General features: G+C 42.9%; 1 protein-coding gene across 1 annotated transcript in view; it reads left to right on the top strand.

Annotated features, from left to right (window-relative positions):
- Positions 1-3,182: 3,182 nt before the first annotated feature.
- Positions 3,183-19,404, top strand: part of GPC4 (glypican 4) — a 120,059-nt gene continuing 103,837 nt past the window's right edge. Inside the window, exon 1 of the mRNA XM_037146360.2 lies at positions 3,183-3,898. Within this exon, the coding sequence (XP_037002255.2) occupies positions 3,739-3,898 (160 nt within the window). The 5' untranslated portion in view covers positions 3,183-3,738. The remainder of the gene's footprint in view (positions 3,899-19,404) is intronic.

Raw genomic sequence — 19,404 nt, 5'->3', positions numbered from 1 at the left:
GTCTGAGCAGCTTCTGGCAAATAGTACATGCGCAATGAAAATGTATCAGTCTGAAACAGGGCGGTTTTTGAAGATCTGGACAGATGCACATTCACTGCTGATCCTAAACGTGACCCAGAGAATTGTGTTTTCTAACGAAGAAAAACTGCATGGGATTTAGTCAGAGGCCTTAAATTTTTCAGTCTTGGTTTAGCCACTTAAGAACCCTGTGTCTGTGGACAAGCTACATAAGCTAGCTGAGACTCAATTTGCTTATTTATTTAAAAAATTCTAATCCAAGGATATATGCATTGACTTTAGAGAGAGAGGGAGAGAGAATCAGTGACATGAGAGAAAAACATTGATTGGTTGCCTTTGTCTGTACCCCGAACCTGCAACCCAGGTATTTGCCCTGAACTGGAACTGAACCAGTGACTACCCTTCAGTGCATGGGATGACACTCCAACCAACCAAGCCACACTGTCCAAGGCTTATTTATTTAAAAAAAAACATTAAAATTTTCTAAGAGTATGAGAGTACACCTGGAAGCACTTTGCAAACCGTAGAGTACTATATGACCAAAAGTGGTCTATCCATAAAATAGAATACTATTCATCCATAGAAAGGAAGTGTTGATACATGCTATCACATGGACAGACCTTAAAAACATGATGCTGGGTGAAAAAAAATCCAGACACAAAATTTTACTTATTGCATGATTCAATTTATATAAAACACCCAGAATAGGCAAATATATGGACACAGGAAGATTAGTGGGGAGAAGGGGATGGACTTTGATTGCTGACTGGGTATGAGGTTTCCTTTTGGGATGATGAAAATGTGCTAAACCAAGAGTGGTGATGGCTGCACACCATTGTGAATGTACTAAACGCCACTGAATTGTACAATTGAAGATGATTAAAATGGTAAACTTTATGTTCATGTATTTTAGTGCAATAAAAAAGCAAAAAAGTGCTAAATGAGAGCTAATCATACTGAGAAGTTGTTGATTCTTGCATTCTACATGCAGCTCCAATCTTTTTTTTTTTTTTTGGTGTTCAGAAAACTTCACTGAGTGGGTCTATCTCTACTAAGAAGACTTTTTGGAAGAGAAGCTAGAGAGGGGTGGGGGAGGGAAGGTGTAACTACAGGCCATCTAAAAGGGAAGCTGGATGGTATTTGTTTCGCAGATTGCCAGTTGTTCACCCTGTTTGTATTTAAATGAAAGGAGGCTTTGAAGTGGGAGCCGCCTCTGAGCAGAGCTTGGGGTTCCTGCCTTGTGTGGTAAAGTTCAGACTTGTCCAGATCCGTTCTTAGCCAGAGGTTACTGTTTCTGATGGAAAAGTCTCAAGTTTTGGCTAATAATACATTAACAGAAAGAACAGGAGTAAACTGGGAGGACCGGAATGACTTCCCCCTGGACTTGGTGTGAAAAGAAGCTTTCTGATTGGGGCTTCATGGTTTGGAAGTGTCTTTTTCTCATTTAAGGTCATTGGATTTTATTTTAATATTAATCTTGGCCTCATGTCTGATTATATTCTCTTTGGTAAAGAACACGTTTAAGAAAATGCATTAATCAGTGAAAGTTAAAAGTGCTGGGCTAAGCCCCAGCAATGCCTTGAGGACTTGATGGTTATCAGTTTGAAGGAAACCTGTACTATTTGAAAGTCCATCGGAAATGGCTGGAAACTCATTTGTCGTTGAGTTTGCATGTTTAGAAAAACTCCTTTCCTGGTCACAGAGTTAGAGTTCTGCCAACTCACAGAAATTCTATTCTGAGTCCCATATACACAGGTCACAATCTGTGTTTTTCCTGGTGATCTCCAAGAGCTAATAAAATGTAGAAGAGTTTGCAGCGGGCATTTAAAACAACAGCTATGCTAGTTTCTACATCTCTTCATAGCCAACCTTGTCAACGTGGTTTGCAAACAACAGTGGAGGAAGTCTCAACAAACCCTAGGAGGATGATAATTGTAATGATGGTTCATATCTTCACCCTATGTAATTTTATGGGAATTGAGAGTCTAGCCAAATAATAAGTTCCAGCCCCTTTTATCTGCCCAGTTCCCAGCACACTCCCGAGGTGTCTGATGCACTTCTCACTGTAACCTCTTAAAGCAGAGTGTAACAATAACAACTGTAATGACAAGTTTCCAATCTGCACAGTTCCCTTCATTAAAGGAGCCCTGGGAGCTTCAAAAACACTCATTAATGGAATATGACAAAGCTTGGAAAGAGGGAAGACTCACCCATTTCCACTTTTCTGATGGTTAAGGGGGGACTGGGTCCCAGAGTGGTGACAGTAGAGAATTGGGGATCTTGGGTTACCTTTATTCCCTGTGACCCGGGAGTTGAATCCGGGTTTTGGACCCCCACCCTGTAGCTGCATGCTATTTGCAAATCGCTACCCTTCTCTTGGCCTGTTTCCCTACGTGCAGAAGGTTGGTTTGGGCCAGGATTCTAAGATCAACGCTAACTTGGTTCCATCGCCTCGAAGTTGCTCCTCACCCCCAATTCAGGGTTTAGAAAACAGGGGTTCAGCACAACTAGGCATGGTGGAGAGGGGTGGAGGCGAGGAGACAAATGCTAGCCAGGGTTCCAAACAAGGCGGTGCACCAAGAGCGCCAAGCAGGTCTGAAGAGGCCAGGAGGTTTTAGGGCCAGCTTTGAGTCTCAAGTCTCCGAGGTACCTGCAAGAGAAAACTGCAAGTAATACCAACGCTTTCCTCTTAACCAGGAACTAAGTGGTTAGGAGCGTCCTCAAGGCAGCGGGGCGGAGGCGCGGAACAGGAGCAGGTATCAAGGTTAGTGGGTTTTAGCCCGGCTTTGGCCCACAGGCAGTGGGTCAGGTGGCCACGCGCATAAGGCCTAGGACTCGAACGTGGGCTTTAGATCAAGTCCCCAGCTACTTGGTGCCCCAGAGGCTTGACCCCTTTACCCTGGAGAAGTTAGCCTTTCCTCTGCTGTTGAGGGGCGCTGGGCAGGCTCCCCGCCCTCCTGGAGGAGAGGAGGAAGGAGGAGCCCAGTGGGGCGTGTCTCTGGAAGGAGCGCCGCGCGCCTGGTGCGGCCCCCTAGGAAGTGGATTTAGCTACTCCGGATCCAACCCCGCTTCCAGGTTTTCTCCCATCCCGACCTTACCAGCTCCCGCCCGTCTCCAGCCCCCCCCCCCCCGCCGCCCGCCCCCACCCCCTGTGCCGCCCGCTGGGCCAAGTTTGCCCAGCGTCGCCGTGCACGCCGGCCAGTCAATCAGCAGCGGAGCTGAGGAGGTTAGAGCCTTTGGCCGAAGACAGAGTGAGCGAGCCGAGTGGAGTCAGGAGAGTGGGGCAGCGCCCGGCAGCACGAGCCGCGCGCGAGGAGCGCCAGCCGCCGCCGCTCACACCCTCCGCGGCCCCCGCGGAGCCTGCCACCTTTCCCTCCCTCTCTGCGTCCCTGTCCCGTTGGCCGGCCAGGTCGTCCCGCTCACTGTCCTCACGGAGCTCTGAGTTACGGGTCCGCGCCTTCGCTCCTTGGGCTACGCACTGCTTCTACAACCTCCGTCTCCTTCTCTCTCGGCCGGGCGCCTGGCACCGGGGACCGTTGCCTGACGCGCGAGGCCCAGCTCCACTTTTCGTCCCGCGTCTCCTCCTTCTGCCGTTTCCCCCCTCCTCCAACTCTTATTCCAACTCCTACGCTCTCTTGCTTCACTCGCGAGCCTTAGGGTCCGCGCCCACCACTTTTCATCCCGTCGTGAAGGTCAGAGCGCGCCCATCCTTCCCGCACCATGGCACGGTTCGGCTTGCCAGCGCTTCTTTGCACCCTGGCCATACTCAGCGCCGCGTTGCTGGCTGCCGAGCTCAAGTCGAAAAGTTGCTCGGAAGTGCGACGTCTCTACGTGTCAAAAGGCTTCAACAAGAATGATGCCCCTACGCATGAGATCAACGGTAGGTGGGATACCCTGGGGGACAAGCGCCGGGACGAGTACTCAGAGAAGGGGCCACAGAAGCCCCGCGTCCTGCCGCCCCCTCCCCCCGCGCCAGACGCAGGTAGCCTAGGGGGAGAGCTAGAGAGTAAGCCCTATCAGCGTAGAAGGTTCCCATGGGGCTGCGGCCCCCGAGGCGCTGCCAGTGGCGGAGCACAGCAGAATTGCCCAGCGCCACTCCTGTTGTTTATCCCCCTCGCCCCCCGGAGTCCTCCCGATTCCCAGGAAGCCCCAGAGGACTCTGGTCCTCAGAGTGCGCGTCACCCGTTCCCTCGCCTTTTCCGGGTTGAACTTCTTACTGGGCTCCCCGCTTTGTTTTGTGGGTCAAGAGAGCCGGTTGCGGGGGTGGAGGTCACTAGTGGGGTGGTGGTGAAGAATCTTTTAGAGGTTGCCAGATTCCGGGGAGCGCAAAACGTGGAACTCGAGTTGATGTTTCATTGATGTTACTTAAAAACCTTCTCCCCATTTCTCTCCCACCACTGACACGGACTAGTCTGAGTAGATACAGCGGTTTTAGGAGTTGCCTTTAAAAAAGACTCTCCATGCCTTCAAACCTGACTTTTGGGAACTCTTCTTTTTTCCGGAAGGTGTTGGACGAGAAGAGTATTTCCTCCACTTTCTTTTTCTCACCTCATTTTAAGGGTTAATTGCACATTGAATTACAAACCTTTGAAAGGACTGATTACAGGAAACCTGAGTCTCTGCTAGGAGATGGTTATGCAAATAGGACTGTTTAGCCTGTGAAAAAAAGTTCACCGGATTTCGGCGCTTAGGGGCTCCTGGGGGTAAAAGCCCTGCTTGGAGTGCCGGGGAGGTAGCTTTCCGGCCGGCGCCCTTCAAATTTATCCTTGCGAGGCCGGCTGAGGTGGTCGGACCGGTCCCCTCCCTGTCTCTCTCTCCTTCTCAGAGGCTAACTGTTGCGTGCAGCCCCGTGGGCCAGCTGCGGCGCAGGTAGTCCGTTCGCCTGGAGGGTTCAGAAAGAACCTCGAATCTAGCTGGCTGGTGGCCAGCGTAACTTAACATTGAAGTGAGCGATTTGAGCCCTGGGGCCAAGCCTCCATTCCAAACCTTTCATGGAAGTGAGCAGAGCAAGCTTTTGCTTCTAGGTGTCGGTCACTTGGGTGGGGCGGGCTGGGGGCCGGCAATTGGCAAAGGAAATACTGTAATTTTCAGCCAGGCACTTCTAAAGGTTTAGGAATACTTGGGGGTCATTTTTTTTGAAAGACAATTAATAACCATGTAGATTAAGTGCAGTTATCAATTACATATAACTTGCAAAGGTAATTGAGGGAAGGTGTTGGGCATTTTCAGAGTATAACTGGCAGCTGTCTAGAAATATAACCCAAGAAGTTGTTGGTGCAACCTAGAAGCCCACTGCACCTTTGCAGTTATCAAATAACTCGCACACTGTACTGATTAGAAACTGTTTGGTCTTAGCTGCTGGTCTTCTTGGAAGCTCAAGTATGTCCTCATGGAGGCACGATTTTATTGGTTGTAGAGCCCTGAAAAGCCCTCTTTCTTTCCACTCTTCCTCCCGCCCGGCCAGAAAAAGTGAAGTGAACCAATAGTTACTGAAGCTTGGGGGCTCTGCAGGTCAGACCTGGGGTCTTTGTGCCCTGCACAGTTTGGGCCCTGGCCCAGCAGAGATGATTGGCGTGAAGGTTACAGTTGTCATTCCCACATTTTGAAGGGAAGATGCAGTGTTGTACTTAATGGGAATGTGACAAGTTTTCATCTGCTCATGCAAACAATATGTGCCTTTGAGATGGACTAGAGGGAGTAGGTTGTGAAATGGCCCTCCCTACTTTCTCCAACTTTGCTCTGTGCAGTCTTGCAGCCACAGGACATCTTCCCCAGACAGCTTCTCAGGGAAAAGGAAGTTCGATGGGTGCTCAAAGGTTGTTACTAGGTGTTCCCTTTGATGGTCATGATGTCCAGAAAACACCTGAGGAATATTTTTGCATGTGTCCATCTGGACATTTTCCCTCCAAAGAGAGGAGAGTTATTAGTGACCAGCAGCAGGAAATGGAAGCTAATGTGCTCACACCCAAAACATTTTATTCTTTTTGTCTTGTCCTTCATCTCCCTCCCAGGGCTGCTGCTTTTATTTCCCCTTTTGAATGACCTACTGGACTGCATTCTCCTGAGGAACAAAGGAAGTGCCTTTTTAGCTGGAATCCTTGGAAGACCACCAAGGATTTTAGCTCATGCAGTGCAATTTCGCACCACTTTCAACAATAACAAAAATGCATGACTGAATGGCTCAAAAATGTGGAGTGTTAGAGGCATTCATTTGAGTCTAGGACACTGTCACAACACAGACAGACCCAAGTAAATACCTTTAGACGGCCAGTATAGAAACAGGGGTAATCTTTACCATAAGCCTGGCCTCTCAATATGCATACATTAGCCTTGTCTTCCCTGGGCTACACTCAGAAAATGTTGGTCATTTGGGGGAGTATAGTCAATATAATGACCTGTAGTCAGCTTATGTCTGGACTAATAAATTGCCAGGCACTTTCTCTTGTGGTGGTCATGGTGGTGATGATATATAAATGCAAAAAGTCCAGGGTCACAGTGTCTGGGTACCTAGCCTCAGGGTTAACTCAAGTTGAAGGTTTTGTTCCTGAGGGCCTTGCACTTGCCTTCTAAAGGTTGGAACAGGCTTTAAGAATGCTCCATGTTCTTAAGTGCTCGCAGTCTTTTTAGATTATAATTAAGATTATTTGATATGCTCTCAAGGGCATTGGGGGTTATATCATGCTGACAGGGCTTCCAGTTGAAGTCCTGTATGTACCCCTGAACTTATCAAATAATGGGTAGCCCAGATGCTGTAATCACAAGGGGTCTTTAACACAAATGACAGGTTTTTGTTTAGTTTTCAATGAACATTTTTTTGAGTTCCTACTATGTGCAATATTCTGTGCTTGGCATAGTGGAGGGAAGAAAGGCAAGAGGGGCCTCTGCCACCTGGACCTTTCCAGGTAGGGGAGAGACAAACCATGCATACACATAATAGGAATACAACGTGGTGTGTGATAAGTACTGTGTGGTTGGTACAGATAAGGAGAAAGGAGAGCCCAGAAGTTCCAAGAAAGAATAGATTTGGGACTCAAGTATTAGCTAGGTAATGCTAGTTCACTAATAATAAAATAATATTAATAAATTTCAAAACCTAACAATTCTCTTGTGCCTTTCTCCGGAAAGACAGGATAATTGGCATTTTATTACCAATCTAATTTTTGTTGAAATTGTCCTTAAGACTGAGGTAGTTGGTTAGAAATGTTCTTAAGTTTGCCAAAGGTCCCTTCCATAGTGACATTCAATGATGTGAGTAACAACTCTGTGTCATAGTTGTGATTTTGGAATTGTTCTGCTTTCCCATTTGTGAGCAGTGCACCTGTGCATGTGCACACATTACACGAATGTATACCCCAAAGGATTCTGGGAATGACAAACTATGTTAGGATTACATGACAAAATATGTGTGAGGGGGAGAGGTAGGAATACTTTCTGATTCTGAGTTGATGATTACATGTAAGAGGTACAGCATGTCTTCAAGATTTGCATTCCTTTTTTTCCCCCAGTTTAAGCAGATGGGTTGGATATTGCAGAGAACTTATGATCTATTCTTTTGGCATCATCAGTTTGGTTCCTTGTGTTTCACCTGAGAAGAGGTGTAATTGAGCCACAGGGCCTGTCAGTATAGAAGTCGTCCCAGGTAGTAGTATAGGAAACACCTCCTGAACATGCTCATAAAAGCAAAATAACGACAAACCTCAGTAAAAAGTTCTGGCTTATGCAACTCAATGTCCAGTTAGAACATATAATATAAAATGTTTGATTCAGCTTAATTGCTATTTTCCTTTTTTATTAACTCATGTTGGCTTGCATGCAATTTCAAGAGTTGTGGGAGACTAGACTGAGGAATGAAAAAGGAAGTTTTTGTTGTCTTTACATGGGGAACAACATTGGTGCTAACCAAAATCATTTGGAAGTGAGTCTCTGGCTCCCCAATAACAGTAGCTGTTTTACTACTGAGGTTGTTTCCATACTATTCACAAAAAGTGCATTTTGGACTTATGAAAAGAGAGTAGCTATTCAGTGTTTTCTCTGGGCCTGGTTCTACCCTAAGGGATTTACATAGACCATTTATAATCCACAGCAACCATATGATGGTCAGAATTATTACCTTCATCATTCCCATTTTACACACCAGAAAACATCCCAAGGGATTTATACATAGATTCAGTCTCACAGCTGGTGAATGGTAGAGGTGGCATTTGAATTCAGGTCTTACCTGACCCAGAGTATAGCTTATGCTATGTTGTACACATAGTAAGATAAGAAAGTACCTTCCCAACTCCCGTGAGGCCTGGTGTTAGAAATATATATAAGCTATGAGAGGATCATCAATTAATTAGTAAATGACCATCACCATATCACTATTGTGATACTGTAGTACAGAGGACTCAACCATGTCCTTTGCAGGCAATGTGTTATACCCAGACATAGATAATCTAGTGTTACCAGTAGAAGCAGTATGTTGTAAATTGTAATTTCTGGGCCATGTGGAGTCATTGATGGTTTCTGTGGAGGTAAATGTCATTAGTCAAGCTGTTTTAGGAAAATAGCTAGTGGCCCTGCTAGTGTTACAATTGCTGAGACATGGGAGTGGGGGGGAATAAAGCAGGGAGAGCTGTTAGTGGGCTGTTTTTAGTCATTTTTTAAAAGATTTTATTTATTTATTTTTAGACAGAGGGGAAGGGAAAGGAGAAAGGGAGAGAAACATCAGTGTGCGGTTGCCTGTTGTGTGCCCTCCACTGGGGTGCTGGCCCACAACCCAGGCATGTGCTCTGACTGGGAATTGAACCAGCAACCCTTTGGTTCCGGGCTGCACTCAATCCACTGAGCTACACCAGCCAGGGCAGTTTTCAGTCATTCTTAACTGGTCTACCCGCCATTGTCTGTTATTCTCCCATTCCATCCTGCATATTACCAGCTTAATTTCTTTTTATTTTATTTTTTAAAGATTTTGTTTACTTGGCCCTGGCTGGTGTAGCTCAGTGGATTGAGCACGGGCCTGCGAACCAGACAATCGCAGTTCGATTCCCAGTCAGGGCACATACCGGGGTTGCAGGCCGGTTCCCTGCAGGCCAGTTCCCTGCAGGCCAGTTTTCCGCAGGCCAGTTCCCAGCAGGGGACACAAAAGGCGACCATAAACTTGATGTTTCTCTCCCTTTCTCCTTCCCTTCCCCTCTAAAGATAAATAAATAAATAAATAAATAAATAAATAAATAAATATTTACTTGCAGAGAGAGGTGAAGGGAGGGAGAAAGAGAGGGAGACATTGATGTGTGGTTTCCTCTCCCATGCCTCCTACTGGGGACCTGGCCCACAACCCAGGCATGTGCCCTTACTGGGAATTGAACCACGATCGTTTGGTTTGCAGGCTGGCACTCAGTCCACTGAGCCACACCAGCCAGGGAATGTGGAGAATGTTATATTCTTTGGAGGGGGGTGGGGGCAGTTGTCTTTATTATTATTAATAACTGGGCATTATAGGAATTTTTTAGGAAGATTCAGAATTCTGTTTCTCTTCCCACTTTGAATAAAATACTAAGTAACAAACAGTTGGGACTGTTGTGACTAGGCAGTTTAGAACAAATTTAGAAGAGTAGTTTAACACATTAGATTCAGTATATAGTGCTGTTTAATGCACATTGGTTAACTTTAAAAAAAATAAAACTTTGAGTTTATTTTCCTTACCGAACAGGAACACAGGCTTAGGGATATCAGAACATTTTATGTAAGCAGACACTAAAATACAAACAAGTAAGAACTAGCATTTTCAGTTCCACTTGGTTAAACATCTGTTGCTTACTACAGAGCACATGAAAGTGCAGAAATTCATGAAGTGATTCCATCCTGGAGGTAATTTGAAATATTATATCTAAGTTCTGATGCTTTTAATTCAGCAATCTGGTGGAAGAGAAAAATCAAAGAGATCTATCAGCCAGGTATTCAACTTTTGAAAAAGAAACTCTAACAAATGTTAGAAATTAGGAAAAAAATTGAATGGAAGAGTTAAAAAAGTCAATAACCTCCAGGAAGCCTGGAAACTATGTAAAAACATCTTATTGGAAGCCCAGATAAATGTGTGCCAGACATCAAAAAGACCAGCTGCTTGGGGGAAGAAAAAAAAAAAAACTCTGCATGACTAACTAACTGGCAGAGTAGAAGAGGCTGCTTTAGGGAAAAATGCATCTTTCACAAAATGGAAAGAGTTTAAGCCAAGAGAAGATGGAAGTCCACAAAGTATGGCAGGGCAGGTATAAACTAGAAATTAAGTGGGCTGAAGGAGCATTGGAAGTAAAACTGGCAAGGTATTTGAAAGAAGGCCCATGTGATGATAATGGTGAAAAGGATGGGCTGAGTCTAACTTATCAGAGGAAAAGCAGTGTGGTTCTTTAAGGGGAAACCATGCCTGATTCACCTCCCAGAGTTCTTTGAGAAAAAAGAAGTGGATACTATATTGGCACAGATATACATAGTTTAGGTTTTCTAGAATTATGCAGTGGGATTCTAAGGCAAAGAATATTAAAAAAATACATTTGCTTTGGAATAGGTAGGGATGTGTTGGTTTATTGAGGAGAGAAAATGATAGAAAAGAACCACCACTGTCCTATTGTCGTTTACATGGAGAAGACATGGTTTCTTGGAAAGAGCAGTTCTAGTTTACTTTCACGACAAATTAGTCACCTCATAGTTTTGGTAAGGTTCTCCTTTGTCTGAAAAATGTGAGTAGGGTGTTAGAAGTGGTGGATTAGGTCAGGGATTCTCAACCCTGGTTACCATTAGAACCTCCTGGAGAGCTTTCAAAATCCTGTGTCTGGGTACCACCCCAGACTAATTAAATCATACATTCTGGCAGTGTGACTAGGTTATAGTAATTTTTTAAAAGCTCCCCAGTGGTTCTGATGAGCAGCCATGGTTCAGAACCACCACTCTAGATGACCTCTGAGGTCCCTTCCATCTATGAGATTGTGATTCTAAATTTTTCAATCAAATTCATCACAAAGTGTTATCTTCATAAGGAGCTTTAATTTAGACTCAGTGCAAATTAACATTGTGTTAATTTCAGCTAACTTGGACTTAAGAGGAAGGTTTGTTAAACTTGGAAAATATTTTTGACGAGGATACAGTATATACTATGCAGTGATGCTCTGCCGGGTAGAGAATTAATACTAGGGCATGGAAAGTGCTTTGGAGAGAATTAGATAGAAAAGAATCCAGTCTTGTCATTTATTGATTAGGTGTCAGTATACTGGGTGATATTTTTCCTCTTTGTCTTTATTGGTAAAATAAAAAAATCCCTTTATCCCTTACTTTAATGTCCTCTTTGCCATGTGTTTATTCTCTTCAAGTATCTTATCAAGAAATAGAAGTACGGTAAATCCCTAGGCTTCTGGTCGGCACAGCCATCCAGAACACAGCTGGGAATGTGGAAGTAAGCAGGAAAGCTTAATGATGAAAACAGCTGTCATAAAGCCCATGCATTTTATCTGCTTGTAGAAAGCCTTCAGAAATTTATCATATGCAATCATTGGTTGAATAGCTATTCCATCAATAGCAGAATGCTAGGTGCTGAGGATTCAGACAGGTTTAAAACAGGAACCAAGCTTTTGAGGTGCTTACATTCAAATTAGGTAGATAGGTTCTAAAAATGGAAGATAAAGCTTAGGTTATCTGGCTTCCCAGGTCATGGCTGATTAGAAGTTAACAAGTAGCACTGGTTGTGGAGTGGAGGGATAAGAGGAAGGGATGGTTTGAGAGGCAGGCAAGGTGACTTCTGGGAGAAGTGAAAATGCCACTGTGAAACAGAGTCGAGAGGCCAGAAGCTGAACAGTAGACCCAGAACTTGGCTGATTTTGGCAACTTGAGACCTTTTAAGATGGGGAATGCCCAAGAGGCACCTCTGTAACCTTTGAGAACACTAGTATATTTCACAGCAGTATTAAATAATTGTTTGGTATATTCTGATTGCAAAGTTTCGAAAGTTATATATATTTAAAATGCAAAAATAGCTCTTGAAAGAGAGGAAAAAGTTCAGTTGACTTACATATTTATCTGTACAGAGCACCTAGTTTCCCAATAGTGGTGGATCGATAAGGAGTGAATTCTTTGTGCCACTTTGCCCTTTTCTTTAAACAATATCTTAAAGGCTGTACATTATAAATTCAGAGGCTTAAAAGAACTTATACTCGTGACCCATGGACATAAACAGTGGTGTCCATGGGTCACCCCTGAGTCACGAAATGGGTCATGTCCATGGGGGGACTACCTGAGGGAGTGGAGGGTGGGTGGAGGGGGGCAAAGGGGGAAAATAGCGATAACTGTAAAAGCATAATCAATCAAATATAATTAACAATAAATTCAGAGGCTTAGTTTCTTGAGAGCTTTTCATTGGTGATTTTGTTCCTTTAAGCATTCTTGAATATCTAAGGTACATGTAGTTCCTGATACTGTCTGCTGTGCTCTGATTGGGAAACTGACACTCTGACCTAAAGTCATAGGAGGCAAGAGTTGGTTTTTAGTTAGTGACAGGTTTAAATATTTGAATATTGGTTTCCCTTTTAAACATTTACCAAACTAAGTAAATGTATAATCATAATCAAAGAAACACTAGAAGTTAAGGATAGTACTGTACTAAAAATGAGGATACATTTGATGGTCCTTGTGTCTGACCTTGTGGCTGTTTGAACTTAAAAAAAAAAAAGAAAAAAAACCAGAAGTCCTTCTTGCCCAATCATGCCTGGTCTGAGAGGCACCGTATCTCTAATTTCTATCACATGGTGTGGCATGAGGTAGGTGTTTGAGAAATGTTTTCAATTAAAAAAATAACTTCAAACATGATTTTCGACTTTTCTGTTTATTTCAGGAATGAATATTTCTATTTAATTCCCATTTAACTTAATTAATGTATTTTAAGCCATTTAGTTTATTTTAAGTTTTCTAATACATTCAGCCCTGGATGGCTAAGTGTAAGGGAAAAGAATCTTTCTTTTTTTTATTTTTTAAAGATTTTATTTATTTTTAGACAGAGGGGAAGAAAGGGAGAGAAACATCAATGTGTGCTTGCCTCTCGCATGCCCCACACTGGGGACCTGGCCCACAACCCAGGCTTGAGTCAACTGGGAATCGAACTGATGACTGGTGCTCAATCTATGGAGCCACACCAGTCAGGGCAAGAATCTTTTTTTAAAATATAGAATATAGTGTTCTTTATTTCTTGGCTTGCTTAGAGGTAGGATCTGAGTATTTCATGTGTTTTTTTTTTAGTCCTGGCAGACAAATGGTGCCTCTTCTTACATTGTCTATTCCAGAAATGAACAGGAATTTAGCTGTACCTGCAGAGATGCTTTTAGAAACAAGAGTCTGCCTTTCCTTCCGTTCCTTGCTTCAGCCTTTCTCCTAGGTGCTTATTCTCTCTTCCCCAGGAAGCTCAGGTCAGGCCCCAGGCGGGATGGCTGTCTTCGTCTAGTCTAGCTCCAGGTCACCTCGTTTCAGCATCACTCCAGCCATTCTTTTCTTGTTAGTCCTTTCTTCTCATAGCCGCTTTGTCAGTTGGCTTTCTAAAGCATCTTTCAGCCTCCCTTCATTCTTATATGTTGAGCATCTGTCTACAGGAGCAGACTGGAAGTGGTTTCTTTTGGACCTCAGAGGTTTTCTTAGTTCTCCAAACCCTTGACGTAGGCATTCCAGCAAGCATTTAGCCACAGAACATTTTTTTCCCTTCAGTTATTGTTTCTATTCCAGCACCCAGTTTGTCTCCATTGAGTTTCCAGTCTGGTGTTTGGGTAAAGATAAAAACAAAGCACTGTGTCCTTGCAAACTGCAGTGTAAAGCATGTGGTTAACAGTTACTACTTGCAGTGGTCCAGTCTGAGTGGGAGTATCATTTTTCTTGGCAGTCACTTCACAGCAAGCCCTGCTTCTTTGGTGCCAGAATAAGCAGTCATTACATTCCTTACAATTTATAGTCAAATTATTATCTACTATTGTTAAAATTGCCTTAATTATAGAATATTTCCCCATGCTGGGATTTTAAAAAGGAAAACAGGACACTTTTCACTGGTGTACTTGAGAAACAGTTCTTAAAAATCACTCTGCATAGGATGTTGAAGGCTCTGATGAGGAATACTTTTTGTGTGTGTGTTTATGGGGAGAATTTTTGAAAGGGGAGGGGTGCAGTGGGTTCACTTGAAACTGAATTTAAACTAAATGCATCCAGATGGCTGGATGGTTAATATTCTGCCTTGTTTATCCCCAATTTGGAATTAACTTCTTTTTCCCTGCCCCTTTGGGTCCTCTGGGAAGAAGGTTCTACTGGTAGGAGGTCATTTGACCATTAAGGAGCACGGCAGTCTTAGAAGACATTTTTGTATCTTTCAAGTTGGAGGGCAAAGGAAGAAATCACCACCTTCCAAAATAAGGGACCGTGTCAGTTGTTTTGTGATCGGAACAAAAATTCAGGTGACAGGGTAAGAAATGTTCTGTTTGGATGTTCTCTCATAATCTCTACCTTTGAGTTCTGCTTTCAAGATGTATCTAGCATCTGTTCTCCTCTCTTTCCACCTTGACAACTACTAGCCTGGTCTCGTCCCCATAACCTCTTGCCTGGATTACTGCAGTTGCCTCTGGCTAGTCTGCTCTGGCTCTTGCTTCTGCTCCCTGCTCCAGGCTATTCTCAGCACGTCAGCCAGCACAGTCCTACTCTGTTAAATCTGACTCAGATCATATAACTTCTCTGCTCAAAATGCTCCAGTCAGTGGCTCTTCTTGACACCCATAGTAAAAACCAAAGCTTATTAGGCCTTACAGGATCTGTCCATTGCCCCCTCCCATGCCAGTTTGCACTGGCTTCTCCCATGTCATTCACCCCACTGGTCTACCCCATATGGTAGTATCTCACATCCTCAAGCATACCAGGCGCACTCAAAGGGGCCTTTGCACTTACTTTCAATACCTAGAACATTTTACTCCCATATTGCAAGCAGCTTGGCTTACTCCATCACACGATTTAGGGCTTTGCCTACTTATCACCATGATGGAGAAGCCTTTTCCGACATGTATAAAGTTGAGTACCCCACACACTTTGCCACTCTCCTTTATTCTTTGCAGCTCTAACCATCTGACTGGAGGGCAGGGACTTTGCCTCTTTTATTCACTGTCCTATACCCAGTGGCCAGCATAGTGCCAGAAATGGTTACTGAATGAATGCATGAAAGAGTACTCATTGCAAATAGGATGCTCTTAGCTAGGAAGAAACCTTAAGAGGGCACAACTGACTCTTTACAGCTTTTGAGCATGAGGGTACACATTTGAATTTCCATCTGTAGAAAGGGGGTGCTTCATAAGTAGTTGCTGAATTCATCCATTTAGCACCTATTTATGAGTGCTTACTAATTGACATTGTGCTAGGCATTGGGGTTAATGCAGTGATCTAAAAGGACAATAGGCCACACCTGACATTCATGGAGCTCACAGTCTAAATAGTATAGTGAGACATATTGACTCGGATTCTTCAAATAAGTATTTAGTTACAGTTGTGATAATTACTTCCAAGGAGCAGCACTTGGTGAATGATAATCAGGGTGCAGCATAGTGTTCTTGAATATGTAGACTCTTCATTTTTAGGCCCATGCAGTTCTTATTTCCTAGGAATAGTGATTTTTACCGGATACTTGAATGGCCAGCATCTGTTTCTCACAGTGGGTCCTGAAGTGAATTCTGGAGTACTTGGTGTGGAGCACTTCAAGGGAGATAGGCCTAAGCTGGTGAGGTTTACATAGAGTGCTCTTCTCTGATTATAGACCTTGGCCTCATTTTAGGAATGGGACTTACACCAGAAAATGCAAAGTGAACTCTTGTGCCACTTTATACTATTGTTTTCTCTTCTTGGAGTGGTCTGCAAAGGAACCACCACAGCACTATGAGTATGAGAGCCTTCTAGCTTTTGTAAAAAGTTGGCAGCTACTCTAATTCCTGTAGAGACCATAGAAATACTAGTTAACCCCCCCCCAGTGGTAAGTAGCTCAAAACAAAACTCTCTATTCCAGTAATAATTGTTGCAGAAGTCTGGTTCAGCAAAATACCGACCAGGTGCACCTGTCAATTGGTAGGAGGATTCCTTTTCTTCCCCAAGCCTTTATTAATGGTAACCAAGTGTGCAGGTTGCCAAGAGGAGAGGAGTACACTTGCTGTGGGGAGCAAATGCAGAAGCTGGCCAGAGAGATAGGACTGTAAGCAAATGCAACCTGAGTGATAAATGTTCAGCAGTTATCATAACAGGATGAGAAGGATCCTTCCTTGCTCTACACTGAGGCTCTGAGAACAGGGTTTTCTCTGTTTCAAGTGAAGATTCTTCTTCAGAATTTTATTTTCTTTTTAATGGAAATATAATTGATGGTTTCCCAAATTTTAGATGCTTCCTGCAGATAAAAATAGGGTCTTATATTTTTGTTAATTTGTTCAGAAATTCAAAGCTCTGATGAGAGACTTTGATGTTACAATATATAAATAAGCACCACCAGTTTAATCCAGAGGTACATGAGCAGTCATGAGATCCCAGTATTCCTAGTGTTTCCTGGTTAAAAATCAGTGTTGTTAGCCATCTTCTGATCCACACCCCTCATGTTCTACCAAGGGCATACTACATTGCATTGCAATGACAGAGGCTGAAGAGCAAGTTCTCTGTTTAATGCAATAAACTGCATTTGTAGTGAATCTAGTGCATATGTTTGTATGCAGGGGCCAGGTATTGCTTAGATATGCAGATTAAGGTGTGCCCTATTTTTTGAAAAATATTTTACTTATTTTTAGAGAGGGGAAGGGAAGGAGAGAGGGAGGGAAACATCAGTGTATGGTTGCCTCTCACATGCCCCCCACCGGGGACCTGGCCTGAAACCTAGACATGTGCCCTGACTGGGAACCTAACCAGCATCCTTTTGGTTCACAGTCTGGCACTCAATCCATTGAGCCACACCAGCCAGGATGAAGTATGCCATATTTTAAATATTAATTTAAATATGAACATGGCATATGCTCTTTTAAAATAGATTTTATTTATTTATTTTTAGAGAGAAAGGAAGAGAGAGAGAAAGAGATGGTGAGAAACATCGATGAGTGAGAGAGAAACATTGATTTGTTGCCTCTTGTACACACTCTGACAAGGGAACAAATCCAAAACCCAGGCATGTGTCCTGACCAGAATTGAACCTTGAGACCTTTTGCTTTGTGCAATGATGTCCAACCTCCTGAGCTACCACACTGGCCAGAGTGCTCTGTTTTTGTTTTTTTTTTTACTCTCACTGGAGGATATGTTTACTAATTTGAGAGAAAGAGAGATATGATATGAGTTGAGATGAGATGTGAAATGTGAGAGAGAAACATTAACTCTGGGATTGGAACCTGCAGCCTAGGTATGTACCCTGACCAGGAATTGAGCCCCCAACCTTTTGGTATATGGGATAATGCTCTAATCAACCGAGCCACGTGGTCAGGGCTATATGCCCTATTTTAAATACTATTATTACAAGGATAAATTGCCTGATTAAAAACAGAAATCACGCTGGTGTGGCTCAGTCCCCAGCAGGGGGTGTGTGAGAGGCAGTCACACATTGATATTCATCTCTTCTTCCTCCCTTCCTCTCTCTACAAAAGTAAATAAAATCTTTTTAACAAAAACAGAAATCAGCATTTTGTTTATTGTTGGCTAATTGATTTAATGGGCCATATGCTATCCAGCACTCATAATGTGGATTAAGATGTATGAGTTCATGAAAGGACAAGCCAATCCTTAGCTATCTAAACATACCTTTAAGTTTAGGTGGAAGTGATTAATTTGTCTCTGCTTTTATTTTTTTTATTTTTAGAGAGGGGGAAGGCAGAAAGAAAGAGGAAAAACAGAAATGTGCCAAAGAAACATCGATTGGCTGGCTCTCACATGCCCCCAACTGGGGACCTGGCCCACAACCCAGGCTTGTGCCCTGACGGGGAATGGAACTGACCTTTCAGTTCACAGGACAGCACTCAACCCACTGAACCACACCATCCAGGGCTCTGCTTTATTTTTTAAACAGACACAATATGTACCATTTTCACCAGTAACCTCTTTAATGTTTCTTTTGGAGCCCCGATATTTACTTGGTTGCTACTAAGCTCAAGAATGAAGTAAATAAGATATGATGAAATTTTGGGGTAATGGAGCTGAGGCTGATCTTGTTTATCTGTGCCAGTTTTTTAATAAAAGGTTTTGCTGAGCAAATGAGTGCTATAAATATGATATCAGGAGATATTTAACATCTGCATAGGAGGAGTGCATTTCCAAACACTTCAGGATCAGCCATTTTAATAGAAACCATTGTGTTAACTATAAATGTATGTTTATTAAATTAGTCCTGTAAGTTGCTTTAGTTTACAGTACTTCTGGTGTGTGTGTGTGGGGGGTCAACTTTGTGTATGAAAGTGATAACTTTGCATTTCTTTAAAAATATTCTATAATTCAGCCCATATTCCCTCCTGTTAGTCAGATTTGTAGAAGACATTTCTGTAATTGACCGTGTTAACATGAGAGGCAAATTAATGGCAGGTATGCTGTTAGTAATGGGGTATTTGTGTTCCTTCTTGAAGTCCCAGCTGCTGTTGTATCTTCATATTTTGCAGGAAAAAAGAACAACCCCCCAGAATTGAGATGTGTTTTTAATGTGAGAGGAATGCCAGCTGATCACTTAGAATAAAGACAATGATTGCATTTGGCTCAGTTATTAATTTCAGAAATGTCTTTGAATCTGTGTTACATGCCTGAGAGTAAAGCCAGTGCTTGTGCTTCCTGGGGTGATATTTCAGAAATGTATATTTAGAGCTCCTACATTTTGCAAAATATAAATTGCCTCAAGTATTAAGTGTTTTCTAAACCAAAGTTGGTCATGAAGGAGTTTTTCATCATTTTCAACAGTTATTGATGTGAGATCAGAGTTAGGTCAAACCATAAATTTCATAGTATTGTATGTTTCATAGTGTATGCTCTTAAAGAAAGTATAACCCTGACTGCAGACAGTTTTCAAGGGGCAGTAACAGTATTCTTAAAGTATTTTAATTGTGATGGTCATTCTTTGCAAAATGGAGGTAAATTTTGACCCTTTATTTCAGTAAGGAATGATAGCAGGTCATTTTATTCAGGTTAGGGCAAAATGTTGGAGATTTCTTCAGATACCACATACCTTAAGTATATTTCTTAGTTGTATTAAATTTTCTCCACTGAAGCAGTTGATTTTATGCTCATGTTTCTTTTTATTTTTTATTCAGTTTTATTTTTTAATTTTTTAAAATATATTTTATTGATTATGCCATTACAGTTGTCCCATTTCTCCCCCTTCACTCCCCTCCACCCTGCACACCCTCTCCCA

Source organism: Artibeus jamaicensis, unplaced genomic scaffold (assembly GCF_021234435.1).
Source record: "Artibeus jamaicensis isolate MK-2021 breed Jamaican fruit bat unplaced genomic scaffold, CSHL_Jam_final contig_240, whole genome shotgun sequence".
Classification (NCBI taxonomy): Eukaryota; Metazoa; Chordata; class Mammalia; order Chiroptera; family Phyllostomidae; genus Artibeus; species Artibeus jamaicensis.
Note: the sequence above shows the minus strand (reverse complement) of the source record. Positions and strands in the feature narration are given on the sequence as shown.